The 15,844-nt window shown below is 33.8% G+C and overlaps 1 protein-coding gene across 3 annotated transcripts in view; it reads left to right on the top strand.

The window, feature by feature from the left end:
• The window catches only part of SNX13 (sorting nexin 13), a 148,433-nt gene that overhangs the window by 97,233 nt on the left and 35,356 nt on the right, over window positions 1-15,844 (top strand). For all 3 annotated transcript variants that reach the window (XM_043871688.1, XM_043871689.1, XM_043871690.1), the window contains 3 exons: window positions 2,083-2,187; window positions 2,799-2,931; window positions 12,683-12,720. In XM_043871688.1, coding sequence (XP_043727623.1) covers window positions 2,083-2,187; window positions 2,799-2,931; window positions 12,683-12,720 — 276 coding nt within the window. The remainder of the gene's footprint in view (window positions 1-2,082; window positions 2,188-2,798; window positions 2,932-12,682; window positions 12,721-15,844) is intronic.

Raw genomic sequence — 15,844 nt, 5'->3', positions numbered from 1 at the left:
GGGGTGGGGGGGAAGGGAACACCACACCCATACACAAACAAGTAATAGGTAAGTGTCCTTTTCTTCTTCTTCCAAAAACCCCCTCACAAGAACCAAAAAAGTACCACCACACTACCTCCCTGAGTTTACTTCTAAGAGTGTTGAATTAACAAGGGGACATTAGAAGTTGTATAGCCCTTATGCTGCACATTCATACCCTCCTGTTTACTTACTTAAAAAAATTTTTTTTTAAATTTTGTTCAAGAATGGTTGGTACGTAGTATTGTGTTAATTTCTGCTGTATAGCGAAGTGATTCATTTACACATGCACACATTCCTTTTCATATTTTTCTCCATTATGGTTTTTCACAGAGTATCGAGTGTGGTTCCTGGGCTATACAGTAGGACCTCGTTGTTTATCATTGTATATATACTAGTGTGCATCTGTTAATCCCAAGCTTCCATTCCATCCCTCCTGCATCCTCTCTCCCCCTTGGCAGTCTCCGGTCTCTTCTCTGTGTTTATGAGTCTGTTTCTCTTCTGTGAAGTGAGGTCGCTCAGTTGTGTCCAACTCTTTGCAACTCTGTAGCCTACCAGGCTCCTTGATCCATGGGATTTTCCAGGCAAGATTACTGGAGTGGGTTGCCATTTCATTCTCCAGGGGATCTTCCCGACCCAGGGATCAAACCCGGACCTCCCGCATTATAGGCAGACGCTTTACCATTTGAGCCACCAGGGAATAAGTTCATTTGTGTCGTGTTTTACATTGTGCGTATAAGTGATACGGTAATTTGTCTTTCTCTTTCTTACTTACTTCGCTTAGTATGATAATCTCTAGGTCTATCCATGCTGCTGCATATGACTTTATTTCATTCCTTTTTATGGCTGAGAAATACTCCATTGTGTATGTACCACGTCTTTATCCTTTCCTCTCTCGTTGAACGTGAGGTTGTTTCTATGCCTTGGGTGTTGTGAATAGTTCTACTTTGAACATGAGAGTGCATTTATCTTTAAATTACAGTTTTGTCTGGATGTATGCCCAGAATACTTACATACTTTTTCTTCTCTTGATTTATATATTTCTGTTCCTTAGATAGTCTAATAGGTAGCATAGAGAAATTGCTTAAACAATGCATTCTTTTGGTACTGTCTCTAAAAGTTACCATCATTTAATCACTCATTTATTCTCCATAGCCTTCAGACTTAAAAATACAAAGGTTAACATGCTGAAGAATGTCTGTAGTATCTGTCACATTATGCACCTTGAGATGAAAGTTATTGAAACAAAATAACTTTTCAAATATTTTTCTGTCCCTTATCATGCTGATACTTTGCTGCAGTATTATAAAACTGAATTAGGATAAAGACAGTCGCTTTTAAGTGCCATTCAGAAGGATTGTTTCTGGTGTTAAATGATAAGTAGCAACGTGGCATACTCTTGACATTTCATTAAGTGCGCATCTAGGACTCCTGAGCGCTCAGCAGTGATGCGTGGTGAGCTGGACACACACGCCTTACGCAGCTCTCTCTTCTCCTCACAGTAATCACATGCAGTGTTTATCTCCATCTTACAGCGTGAGTAAGTTAAGCCTTGTGACAGGAAACTTGCTCAGCAAAAGTTAGGATTTAAATCCACGTTTGTCTAACAAGTCTACCGTGTAGTAAGTACCTCATGGCCAGAAAAATACTAGCTCTGATTTCAGCCTTTAAACATCAAGGTGTCATATACAAACCAAGGATTTTTTTTGCAGTTACTTTTAGTACTATGATTCCATTATTTAATTGTCCTACTTCGGCTCCCTGATGCAAAGAGCCAACTCAGCGGAAAAGACCCTGATGCTGGGAAAGATTTGAGGGTAGGAGGAGAAGGGAGCGACAGGATGAGATGGTTGGATGGCATCACTGACTCAGTAGACATGACTTTGAGCAAACTTAGGGAGATAGTGAAGGACAGGGAAGCCTACCATGCTGCAGTCCATGGGGTTGCAGAGTCGGACATGACTGGGTGACTGAACAACAAATTATTTAATTCTCCTACTATGATGGCTTAACTTGTATTTAGAAATTTCAAAGATCAGTGCTACTTGTGTTTTTCTCTGTCAGGCATCTCCAAGAGTTACTGTTGATGATTATTTGGTAGCAAAATTAGCAGATACTTTGAATCATGAAGATCCAACCCCTGAAATCTTTGATGACATTCAAAGGAAGGTATTATGTACAACATTTATCATTATATCTTTTTTGAAAACAATATATATGTCTATATGCTTGTAATTTGTCTGTAAAAGGTTATTGAAGTGTTATGAAAGTACAGTGTGATAACTAAAAAGATGTGTTATGGTAATAATGTTTCACAAAGTAGCCAGTTTTTCTTTGCTTATTTACTGTAAAAATGCGGAAAATCCCTATGCTGGGTTGTTTACTTTGAATCTGGCTAAAGTGACAGATACAGATTCTAGAATTTTATGAATAGATGATGTATAAATAACAGATTCACTATTTTAATATGTGCTTTGAGCCTTTGTGTATTTGGATTTGTTTCTTAGAGGACACGACTTTGTAGAGCACTATATATAACTGCTGTCCTGTGACTTGTTTTGCAGTAGGACCCTTTTCAGTATAATTTAGATTCTAGAGGGGCCAGAAAAATATCTCTAGTTGTGACATAGTCTTATTACTGACATCTTATAAATATGGAGCCTATAATTCATTGGAGTAATACCTTTGTCTAGCTTTTGTTGAAATCTCTTTTTTTTTTTTGGTGGAGATTACTACATTATTTGTATTAATGATTGAATATCTTGATTTATTTCAATAAGGTGTATGAATTGATGCTTCGAGATGAAAGATTTTATCCTTCCTTCAGACAGAATGCACTTTATGTGCGCATGTTAGCTGAACTGGATATGTTAAAAGATCCTAGTTTCAGAGGATCAGATGATGGTGATGGAGGTAAGGTAGCATACATTGTACATTTATCCGTGTATATATGTATATTCCTGTGTATATTCTGCTTACCAAAGGAAATCCTTTAAAATAGCATAAAAATGTTCTTAAAGCTGAAATATAAATTGTAATATATTTTTAAGTCCATGAATAAATGATGAAGTTTACTTACTATACTAAATTAAAATGTTAAAATCTGATAACAAATTAGAACATAACTGTTAAGCCTAGAATTCCTTTTTTATGTATTTATTTATTTTTCAGTCGAAGGATAATTCCTTTATAGAATTTTGTTGTTTTCCACCAGACATCAACAAGAATCAGCTGTAGGTGCACCTGTGTCCCCTCCCTCCCAAACTCCCTCTCATCTCCTTCCTCATCCCACCCTTCCAGATTGTTACAGAGCCCCTGTTTGTGAGTTTTACAGAAAATTCCCATTGGCCCTCTTATTTTACATGTGGTATTGTAAGTTTCCATGTTACTCTCTCCATACGCCTCACCCTCTCTCTCCTCCCCTCCCCCTGTGTTTCTAAGTCTGTTCTCTATGTCTGTTTCTCCGTTGCTGCCCTGAAAATAAATTCACTGGTACCATCTTTCTAGATTCCATATATATGTGTTAGTATATGATATTTATATTTCTCTTTCTGACTTACTTGACTCTGTATAATAAGCTCTAGGTTTGTCCACCTCATTAGAACTGACTCAAATGCATTCTTTTTCATGTCTGAGTAATATTGCATTGTATTCATGTACCACAGTGTCTGTATCAGTTCATCTGTCGATGGACATCTAGGTTGCTTCCATCTTCTAGCTATTGTAAATAGTGCTCCAGTGAACCTTGAGTTCCGTGTATCTTTTTCAGTTTTGGTTTCCTCAGGGTGTACGCCTAGTAGTGGGATTGCTGGGTCACATGGTGGTTTTATTCCTAGTTTTTAAAGGAATCTCCATACCGTCTTCCATACTGGCTGTGTCAGTTTACATTCCCACCAGCAGTACAAGGATTCCCTTTTCTCCACATCCTCTACAACATTTATTGTTTGTAGACTTTTTGATGATGACCATTCTGACTGGTGTGAGGTGATATCTCATTGTAGTTTTGATTTGCATTTCTCTAATAATGAGTGGAGTTGAGCATCTTTTCATGTGTTTGTTAGTCATCGGTATGTCTTCTTTGGAGAGATGTCTGTTTAGGTCTTTTCCCCACTTTTTGATTGGGTTTTGTTTTTCTGGCATTGAGTTGTATGAACTGCTTGTATATTTTGGAAATTAATCCTTTGTCAGTTGGTTTCTTTGCTATTATTTTCTCCCACTCTGAGGGTTGTCTTTTCATCTTGTTTGTCATTTCCTTTGCTGTGCAAAAACTTTTAAGTTTAATTAGGTCTCACTTGTTTATTTTTATTTTGTTTCCATTGCTCTAGGAAGTGGGTCATAGAGGATTTTGCTTTGATTTATGTCATTGAATGTTCTGTTATGTTTTCCTCTGAAAGTTTTGTAGTTTCTGGTCTTACATTTAGGTCTTTAATCCATTTTGAATTTATCTTTGTGTATGGCATTAGGAAGTGTTCTAATTTCACTCTTTTACACGTAGCTGTCCAGTTTTCCCAGCACCACTATTGAAGAGGTTATCTTTGCCCCATTGTATATTCTTGCCTTCTTAGTCAAAAATAAGGTGCCCGTATGTGCATGGGTTTATCTCTGGGCTCTCTGTCATGTTCCATTGGTCTGTATTTCTTTTTGTGCCAGCACCATACTGTCTTGATGACTGTAGCTTTGTAGTATAGACTGAAGTCAGGAAGGTTGATTCCTCCAGCTCCATTCTTCTTTCTCAAGACTGCTTTGGCTATTTGGGGTCTTTTGTGTTTCCATATTAATTGTGAAATTTTTTGTTTTAATTCTGTGAAAGATGTTGTTGGTAATTTGATAGGGATCTCTGTGAATCGGTAGATTGCATTTGGTAGTATAGTCATTTTCACAATATTTATTCTTCCAACCCAGGAACTTGGTATATCTCTCCTTCTGTTTAATGTTGTCTTTGATTTCTTTCATCATTATAATTTTCCATATACAGTTCTTTTGTCTCCTTAGGTAGGCTTATTCCCAGAAATTTCATTCTTTTTGTTGCAGTGGTAAATGGGATTGATCCCTTAATTTCTCTTTCTAATTTTTCATTATTAGTATATAGAAATGCAAATGATTTCTGTGTATTGACCTTCCTTCCCATGACTTTGCTAAATTCACTGATTAGCTCTAGTAATTTTCTGATAGTTTCTTTTGGGTTTTCTATGTATAGTATCATGTCATCTGCAAGTAGTGAGTTTTATTTCTTCTTTTTCCAATCTGGATTTCTTTATTTCTTTTTCTTCTCTAATTGCCATACCTAGGACTTCCAAACCTATGTTGAATAATAGTGATAAGAGAGGATACAGTTGTCTTGTTCCTGATCATAGAGGGAATGCTTTCAGTTTTTCACCATTGAGAATAATGTTTGCTGTGGGCTTATCATATATTACCTTTACTGTGTTGAGGTAGGTTCCATCTGTGCCCATTTTTTGAAGTGTTTTTATCATAGATGGGTGCTGAATTTTGTCAAAGGATTTTTCTGCATCTGTTGAGTTGGTCATGGTTTTTATCTTTCAGTTTTTTTAATATGATGTATTCATTGATTGATTTGTGTATATTGAAGAATTCTTGCATCCATGGAATAAACCCAACATGATCATGGTATATGAGCTTTTTAATGTGTTGTTGAATTCCCTTTGCTAGAATTTTGTTGAAAACTTTGGCATCTGTGTTCCTCAGTGATATTGGCCTGTAATTTTCTTTTGTGTGTGTTGTCTTTGCCTGGTTTTGATATCAGAGTGATTGTGGCCTTGTAGAATGAGTTTGGAAGTGTTCCTTCCTCAGAAGGTTTTTTGAAGATTTTCAGAAAAATAAGCATTAGCTCTTCTCTAAATGTTTGATAGAATTCCCCTGTGAAGCCATCTGGCCCTGGGCTTTTGTTTTTTGGGAAATTTTGGATCATAGTTTTGATTTCATTGTTTCCAGTTGGCTTGTTCATAATTTCTTTTTTTTTTTCCCTGATTCCTTCTTGGGCGGTAGAACTTTTCTAAGAATCTGTCCATTTCCTCTAGGTTGTCCATTTTATTAGCCATATAGTTGCTCATAATCTCATATGATCCTTTATGTTGTCATCACTTCTACTTTTTCATTTCTAATTTTGTTGATTTTTCTTCCTTTTTTTCTTGATGAGTCTGGCTCTTGGGTTGTCAATTTTATCTTCTCAAAGAACCAGCTTTTAGTTTTATTAATCTTTGCTATTGTTTCCTTCACTTCTTTTTTATTTGTTTCTCCTCTGATCTTTATGATTTCTTTCCTTCAACTGACTTTGGGGTTTTTTGTTCTTTTTCCAGCTGCTCGGGATGTAGACTTAGGTGCTCTCTTCGATGCTTTTCTTTCTTCTTGAGGTAGAATTATATTGCTAAAAACTTCCCTTCTTAGAACTCTTTGCTGAATCCCGTAGGTTTGGGGTTGTCGTGTCTTTGTTGTCGTTTGATTTTAAGAATCTTTAAGAAATCTTAATCTTTAAGAATTATTTCTTCAGTAACCTCTTTGCTGTTTAGTAATGTATTATTTAATCTCCATGAGTTTGTGTTTTTTGCAGTTGTTTTTTTTCCTGTAGTTGATACCTAGTCTCATAACATGGTGGTCAGAGAAGATACTTGATAAAATTTCAGTTTTCTTAAATTTACTGAGGCTTGATTTGTGACCCAAGATGTGGTCTGTCCTGAAGAATGTTCCATGTGCCCTTGAGAAGAAAGTGTATTTTTCTGCATTTGGTGGAAAGTCCTGAAGATATCAGTGAAGTTCATTTGGTCTAATGTTTCATTTAAGGTTTGTGTTTCCTTACTGAGTCTCTGTTTTGATGATCTGTCCATCAGTGTCAGTGGGATGTTCAAGTCCCCTACTATTATTGTATTACTGTTGATTTCCCCTCCTATGCTTGTTAGTGTTCTCCTTATGTATTGAGATGCTCCTATGTTGGGTGCATAAATATTTATAATTGTATGTCTTCTTCTTGGATTAATCCCTTGAACATTGTGTAGTGTCTTTCCTTATCTCTTATAATATTCTTTATTTTAAAGTCTATTTTGTCTGAAATAAGGATTGCCACTCTGGTTTTCTTTAGGTTTCCATTTGCATGGACTATCTTTTTCCATCCTTTTACTTTCAGTCTATGTTTCTGTAGGTCTGAAGTGGGTCTCTTGTGTGCAGCATATATATGGGTCTTATTTTTGTATCCATTTAATCAGTCTATATCTTTTGGTTGGTGCATTTAACCTGTTTACATTTAAAGTAATTATTGAGATATATGTTCCTGTTGGCATTTTCTTAATTGTTTTGGGTTCGTTTTTGTAGGTCTTTCTTTTCTCTTGTGTTTACTGGCTATGTAAGTCCATTTAGTATTTGTTTTAAGACTGGTTTGGTGGTGCTAAATTCTCTTAACTTTTGCTTGTCTGTGAAGCTTTTGATTTCTCCAATTTTGAATGAGATCTTTGCTGGGTAAAGTAATCTCGGTTATAGATTTTTTTCTTTCAGTACTTTAAATATATCCTGCCATTCCCTCTGGCCTCCAGAGTTTCTGCTGAAAGATCTGCTGTTAAGCATATGGGTTTTCCCTTGCTCCTTTTAATATTCTTTCTTTGTATTTAATCTCTGTTAGCTTTATTATTGTGTGTCTTGATGTGTTTTTCCTTGGGTTTGTCCTGTAAGGGACTCTGTGCCTCTTGAACTTGATTGACTATTTCCTTTCCCATGTTGGGGAAGTTTTCAACGATAATTTCTTCAAAAATTTTCTCAGTGCCTTTATTTTTTTTCTTACTCCTCTGGGATTCCTTATAACTCCAATGTTGGTGTGTTTAATATTGTCCCAAAGGCCTCTGAGACTATCCTCAATTTTTTTCATTCTTTTTCCTTTATTCTGCTCTTCAGCAGTTATTTTCACCATTCTCTTTCAGCTCACTTATCTGTTCTTCTGCCTCAGTTATTCTGCTATTGGTTCCTTCTAGAGTATTTTTAATTTCAGTAATTGTGTTATTTATACCTGTTTGATTATTCTTTATTTCTTCTATGCCCTTGGTGATTGTATTAACTGTGTTAATTATTTCTTGCATCTTTTCCATTCTATTTCAAAGACTTTAGAGTATCTTTACTGTCATTCTGAATTCTGTCTCAGGTAGATTGCTTATTTCATCTTTGTTTATTTGGTCTTACGACTTTCTGTCTTGTTCTTTCATTTGTGCTGTATTTCTCTCTCTCTTTTTTTTTCTTTTTTCTAACTTGCTCCACTTTCCCAGGCTTTAGGATTGTATTCCTTCTTCATTTTGGTTTTGGCCCTTGGAGGGAAAGGCTGTTGGTCTGAGTGGCTTGTATTGACTTCTTATTAGGGATGACTAGTACCTATGTTCTAGTGGGAGGAAATCAAGCAGGTAGGTAATTACAGAAATAATGGAACATATACGTTCACTTCCATACATACAGTCATAACCAAAGTATTCTAAAGAAAAGAGTATAGGAGATAGACTTGGTGAACAAGGGAAACCAAACGTGATATCGATCAATTAAAAGCAGAGCTAACTAACACTCAATCTGGAAAACTGAGCCTAAGCAGATTGCCAACTGGGGAATATAGCAAAGAGAGCACAACAATTTAACTTACATAGTGAAAAAAAAAAGAGTGAAGGAAAAAAGGGAAAAAGAAAAGAAAAACAAAGAGAAGGGAGAGATAAGAGAATTTTTCTTAAAATTCTTGAAGCATGTTTTCAAAGGGATTGTCACCCCAATATTTTTATGGTAGTTTCTTTTTTGCTTATAAGTAATAATTGTCATGATTCATGATAGGATTATTGAGAAGGTTAAATGAGATAACAAGTGATGATTCTGAGAATGTCCCATAAACTATAAAACATTGTAAAAACATTTTTTTTCTGTTTTTAATTGGACTCTGCTCCAAATCCTGTATAATATAAGCCAGAAGAAGCTACAAGGATCATTTATTCCAATCTTTCCATTTTCTTCTGGTCACATTGTATAGTGAAGAAAACAAAAAAAAAAAAGAGAAAAAAAAAACAGACTTTAAGAGTGATAACACTTTGATTTTACTCCTTTTCTACTACTTATTACCTATGTGATGTTGGCCAAACATTTAGTTTCTTTAGGCCTTATTTTTCTCAGTTATAAACTGAGATTATAAACTGATATTACTACAATCTTCTTGTAGTAATATCCTACCTCAGAGTTGTCATATCTTAATGGAATTCTGTATGTAAAAATGATATATAAACTAAAACACAAATATCAGTTTTTCTTCACAGTAAATAATTAGCTATTTAAGAATAGTGTGAGAGGCAGCCCTTAGTTTGCAGACTTTAGGCTGATGACCATTTTTACTAGTAATTCAATGCAGAAGTACTTATTAAATTCTAATGAAGTATCTAGGATTTGGTAAACTTCCTAGCAAATATGCAATGTAAATACAAAGTAAATGGGAAAGACTTTACTAAGTATTTAAGAGAGTGCTTTAATTATGCTCATTTACTTATAAATAGAGTTAATGGACAGGACCACTTAAAGTTGGAGATATAATAGATGTATTAAGTGGTTAGCACTGCTCTAGCAAATGCCTCTATTTTGGAAGCTTTCTAGCCTCCCCTCTTTTCTACCCATCCTCCCCACTCCTTATTCTATATTAGTGAGACTTTACTTTTTAAATAATATAAGAAATATAGTTATAAAAATTTGTATGTTACAATAGCTTTTATATTGATTATTGATCTAGTATCTTGGTTATTTGTAAAACTGGGATAGTACTCTGTTAACTGTATTTGATTGCTTAATGGAGGGAGTTTTCTATTTTTAACAGCACTTCTCTGTGAGCTCAATAGTAAAATTCAATGTACTTAGAGTTTATTATATATTGTATCTGTTTACTATCTCTGTTGAAAAATCTTTTACAGAGCTGATATGAAATTTGTAGTAGAAACTCTCCTTCCTTAAAGGTCTATTATAAATATTTCATTGTATATTTTAATTTTGTCTACTTTAGAAATTTGCTTAGTGTTATGAAATGGAGTTGCTATCTGACCCAGAAAGAAAGAAGATAAATCATAAGCAGCTAATTTATAAGCATCTATGTATTATATAATGATCATAGTAGCAATATATTCTGTGGGAGTAGTTTTTGATCCTATAGTGTAAAAACTCTTCCAGAATCTTCTAAACTGACTTTTAGCTTCCATTTATATTTGTCTTGTATGTGAGTGATGGAAGCAAATTATTTATGTGACCTCAAACTTCCCAAAACATCATCCTTATTTAAAACACAAAGTAGATTAAGAGGTTTTTTTTTCTGCAGCTGATTTTGATCTGAATCAAATGAACTTCTCTTTTATGTCAGTCATTGAGTAGTCCCTCACATTGGAATCACTGATTTTAGTTTGGAATTAATATATACACATACATCTTTTGTCTGTCTGGGACATTGCTTTTTAACATTCCGTGTCCTAATTAATGAGCTCTTACATGTTTTATAACTGAGAAATTACCTAATACTTTTTTGAAACCATGTTAAGAAAATATATGGAATAATGGGTATAATTTGAAACATTTTTATTAAAAATGGGTGTTATGTGTATTTGTCAGTGTTTAGGTTTTAGGCATTTGCTACAACTTTTCTAGTAGTAATGCTTATAATTTTCTTGTTTGTATAGGGTTAATTAAAATAGACCTTGTATTTTCTGGTTATAAATTCATTTTCTAACTTTTAAAAATTAAGCTTCCTGATACTTTGTGTATTTTTTAAAGTCCTGAAATTCTGGCTGCTTTTTAGACATTTTGAAATAATCATCCAATCTAGTGTTCAATGTACAGCTGCCCCCCCCCCCCCTTTTCTTTATGTAGGTTAATTGAGCACAAAGTTAGAGGGTAAAGTCTTAACCATGTATAATAGTATCCTTGGTAATTTTTCTTTGTTTTGGAAGAAATTTCATTCCTGTTTAATTAAACGTCATTCTTATTTAACTAAACTTCTGTAGATAGGTAGGTAGCTGGATGGCTTGCTTACCCATGCTCTCTCTCCTCCGTCATCCTTGTCTTTGTCTGTGAGATTGCCTTCTTTAGTTAGTTTAGCTTTAAGTTATTTTAAGGGTAGATATTTTTTCCTTTATTAAAACAAATTCACAGCCTTTTAAATATTTAAATTATGCTTTCCCTTTTAAATTTTAATTTCAATCACATTTTTCTCATCATGTCAAACAATGGCTTCTTTTGTTTTCTAATATTTTTAAGCAGTTGTTAAAGTCTTGATTAAATATAGATCTCCATTGGCTTTAGACAATCTAAATTTCTGAATCTTACTGTTAAGCAAGAAAGTAAACCATGCCTTGTTTTGCTCCTTTGTTCTTTTTGTTTAGTTGGTAAGTTCTGACTTTTTTGCAACTACATGGGCTGTATCCCATTAGGCTCCTCTGTCCATGGGATTTCCCAAACAAGAATACTGGAGTGGGTTGCCATTTCCTTCTCCAGGGAATCTTCCCAGTCCAGGGATCAAACCCATGTCTCCTGCATTTCCAGGTGGGTTCTTTACCACTGAGCCACCAGGGAAGCCCCTGTTTTGCTACTAGTTTTTCTTTTAATTTGACATGTCTTTGGTGGGAAGACTTCAGAGGTGGGCAGAACAAAGAAGGTAAGAGGCATATAATTGAATATGGAGGATAGAGAACTATTTTTTTATCCACTTTAATTATTCTAGGTGGAATTTCCTATTTTTGTGTCCAGAGGTTTGAGGAACTGAGAAATGTTCTTGGGCATTTAGAGGTGTTGAAGTTGGAAGGCAATGCCAGCTGCCTCTGTCAGTAGTAATAGAAATTTCCTTTGAAGATGCATCTAGAGAGCCAAACTATAAATAACATCTAATATGCTACAAGCCATATAGTAACTTTAAACTGTTTATGAATATTGCTTTACCATATATTCCTTTGTGTTTTTAACAGAGTGATAACTTAATTGGTAACTTAATTTGATCAGATATATACTAAAATTCTGAGGGAAAAGGTATTAATTTTAATAATTACTCTCTAACATTTTAAAAAATAATTTCTAGTTGCTTTTTAATTAAATGGCATTACTCATGGAATTTTATGTGTCTTTTGTTCTACTAATTGTATATTGATTTAAGAATCTAGACTTCAGCATTTTTGATACAGATCAACCGTGAATAAGTGGACTTTATAGGTTTAATAAACAACTTTTTATCGTTCATATTAAAGAATAATTTTATTTGTAATATTAATCCAGTGAGGCAGAAGTAACAAAATACCTCTGACATTTCCTGGTGTGAAATGTCATTCATTTCAAATGACAATTTCAAATGTCATTCTGCAGTGTTTACCTCATGTTTACATTTATATTAGACAACTTAATATGATACTATGAGAATAAAATATGTAAAAATGCTTTTTTTTTGTACATAAATGCCTTTTTGAGGGGGAGGGGAACAACTTAGGTACGTAACTGTTTGCACTGAAATAACCTGGCTTAGAAAACCATGAAAACAGGTGTTTGGGAGTAGTGTACCACAATTTTCTTTATTGTTCTTTCTTGGCTTCTGTGGCTTTCATTCTTGGGGTTTGAACCTTAGATAGCTAAAGCACTGTTTGAAGAGTTTTTGACTGTATACTAAATTGAATTTTCCTTCTCACAGAATCTTTTAATGGGTCTCCTACAGGAAGCATAAATTTGGTAAGTACTGTTACGACTACTTTAATTCTTAAACTGGTCTGAGAATAATATGAAAAACTGAGCCTTAACATATGTAAATAAATGCTATATTAGGACCCTCAAATCATCCTTTATAAGAAGCTGTTGCACTTTTATAGAAATATTAAATTCATATATAAGGGATCTGTGGATTAGAACTTAATGAAATGAAGTTTATTTTCTTTTTAAAAAATGGGTTTAAATCACCTGTCTGATTTAGTTGCAAGTGATAAAAATTATTTCATCATTTTCAACCTCAGTATTTAATATTTCACTCTGATCAGTGCTATGATGGGCAGTAAATTTATGACACATAAATGTTTACATTGGATTTAGTTTTTTCTTCTTGTTAATTAGAAAAGAAATATAACACTGGTTGGGATGCCTGAAAACCTAAAGATATTTCTTAAGGTCCACACTAACAAGTTCAGGTTATTGGGAAAAAAAACCAAACATTTTTTAAGCTTAGAGGGTTTTACAAGAATTGAGCAACTGTATTCTGTGATTACAGGTTTAAGAATCACACATTTTTAGCACATAAACTGTTCACTGGCATTTCATATGTTCAAGGTGAAATGTGAAATAATGAACATTTCAGTTCTCTTATATATCCATGCTTGTCATTGAATACCTTGTTTCATAAAATGCTACTAGAGAGAAATATTAGTGTTGTGTGCAAGTTTCAGTCCAGAATTTGTTGAGGATGGGGAGATTGCTTGCTTTGTTTTTCCTTCTCCTATCTACATGACTTTTTCTTTTGAACTTTTTGTAATAGATAAGTGGTTGAGAGGTCCATTGTCTTGTGTTCCTTAGCATGACATTTATTTCTAAAATGACCTTATTGTATAAATGTTCCATTATTGTACAACGTATAAGCTTTAACAAAACACTAAAGCAAATCAGCCATAATGTTATGTCAGATATTTTGTAATGTTTTAAGTGTTTTCCTAAATTATCTGGTATCATTACCATTTGCTTCTAATTTTCCATAGAGTTGTGATAAAAAGAAATACCTCCTAGAGACTGAACAGTGTTAGCAATATAATGCCCATTAGGAAGAAAAAGTTTCCAAATATGATGAAACTTTTCCTTGGATTGAAATTTTTTAGTATTCATATTTGTAGTTCTTGTACAAGTGTTTGAACACTATTAAAAAATATTTTTTTCTTCATTCCCTATCTGGAATAAATGCTTTTTCAAATAAAAGAGATTCTTTTTATCATATAGTGATATAAAGCAGAACAGTCTGTGATTTGAAAAAGGTGACACTTGACTCAGTGACTTACAGTATGTTGGTTTTTCACACAAATCTGTTAAATCCGAGCTTTTAAGTAGCTGGTCTTTTGGATTTGTTTTTTAAAATACATAGACAAATTTGAATAAACAGTTGAATTTTTACAATAGTTTGATTACAAAAAATTGTTCTTAAGACTGTCAAGTTTTTTTTCATATTTAATGAAGATAATATTTATTAATTGTATTAAAATTATAAACTGGATCGTTATAGTTTATTCCAGCAAACTAAACAAAGAAAATATTTAATGTGATGGTTTACTCATTTTGTGACTGAGATTAGCACATAGATTATAAGCATTTTCAAGTGCCATTGTAGTTCTGTTTGCTGAATTGATTATCATAGTAAATTTCAAGTTTTGGTTTTTATCCTAGCATAATGTTACAAAAAACACTTCTTTTTTTTTTGCAAGAATTTCAAGAATCGTAACCCATGGTCACTTTGCAAACTGTATTTTATTTCAGGACAGCATTAATGTACTTGTTTTGAAATCACAGTTTTCTTTGATTAATCAGTACTTGTACTTCTAAATCACAGTGTAGTTCCCATGGTTATAATGTCATCAGTTGTAACTTTATATAGTCTAGTTGATATTTACACATGCATTATAAGTGTGACTAATGGTTAAGAGACATTTCATTGAATTTTCTTCATCATACTTAATGCAAATATTAATTGCATATTTTACATGCGCTAGAAAAGGCGTTTATATACAGAGATTTTCAGCAGCTTCTGGCTTGCATAGTGTAAGATGCTAGCATGGTTAAAGTGGTGAGAAAGCAGCATACAACTTTCTACATGTTTACCTACAAGGGAAGGCTCCCGGTAATAATAATGCTTTTTTGAAAAAGGTGATCGTTTTATATTCCCTGTGCTAGCTTATAGTTAGAAGAAGATTACAGTAGATAACAATTTTAAATTCTGTAGAATATTCCACTTCCTTTGGGGTTCTATCTTTCGTGTAAAAATAATTCTAAAACAAAGGTTTTGCTATTTGTCAAAATGTTTTGTTGTAGGTCAGTTAAAAAATTAAGTGCATTCTAATTCTTTTCAAAGTATTTTCATTCACATTGTATCCTGTTAGAGTTGTAGAACAGATATTACACCATTACCACTGGGAAAACTGAAATACAGAAAAGACTTACTGATATGGCTAAAGTCTGTTAAGGTTATCAGTGGTGAAGTCTGGACTAAATCTAATTTAATTGAATGGTTCTCCCGCTTGACTTGTGGATCATCTGTATGGAGTTACCAAATTTTGTTTCTTCTGATGATCAGTCTTTAGTAGATAGAATTTTGGCTTTCTTCTTAGGATGCAGTTGCTTAATTTTAAATGGCTTTATGTCATATGCATGGCTGCATTAAGGTCATTTAGATGATTCATTAATAACTGGTAATACCACATTAGGAATCCAAAGTTCATTCAGATCCCATGGTTTTTCCAAGTGTAAAATATGTCTGAATCATATACTGTCTGTGTGTTATAGGTCTCTAAGGCCACTTCTGTGTTCACTGATTTACTAAGAGGATTCACAGGCCCCAGCATAGTCATACTCACAGCTAAAATTTATTATAGCGGAAGGATATAAAGCAGAATCAGCAAAGGGAAAAGGTGGATTGGGCAAAGTCCAGATGATACCAGGCCCAAGTTTCCGCAAATCTTCTCCCATGGAAGTCACATAGCAAGACCTAATTGCGCTGGCAGTGAATATGGCAACATGTGTGAAATGCTGCTACCAGGAAAGCTTATCTGAGACTTAAGTGCCCAGGGTTTTTATTGGAGGTAGATCACACAAGGGACCATTTGTCTAG

Source organism: Cervus elaphus, chromosome 18 (assembly GCF_910594005.1).
Source record: "Cervus elaphus chromosome 18, mCerEla1.1, whole genome shotgun sequence".
NCBI lineage: Eukaryota > Metazoa > Chordata > Mammalia > Artiodactyla > Cervidae > Cervus > Cervus elaphus.
This window is presented reverse-complemented; position numbering and strand designations above follow the sequence as displayed.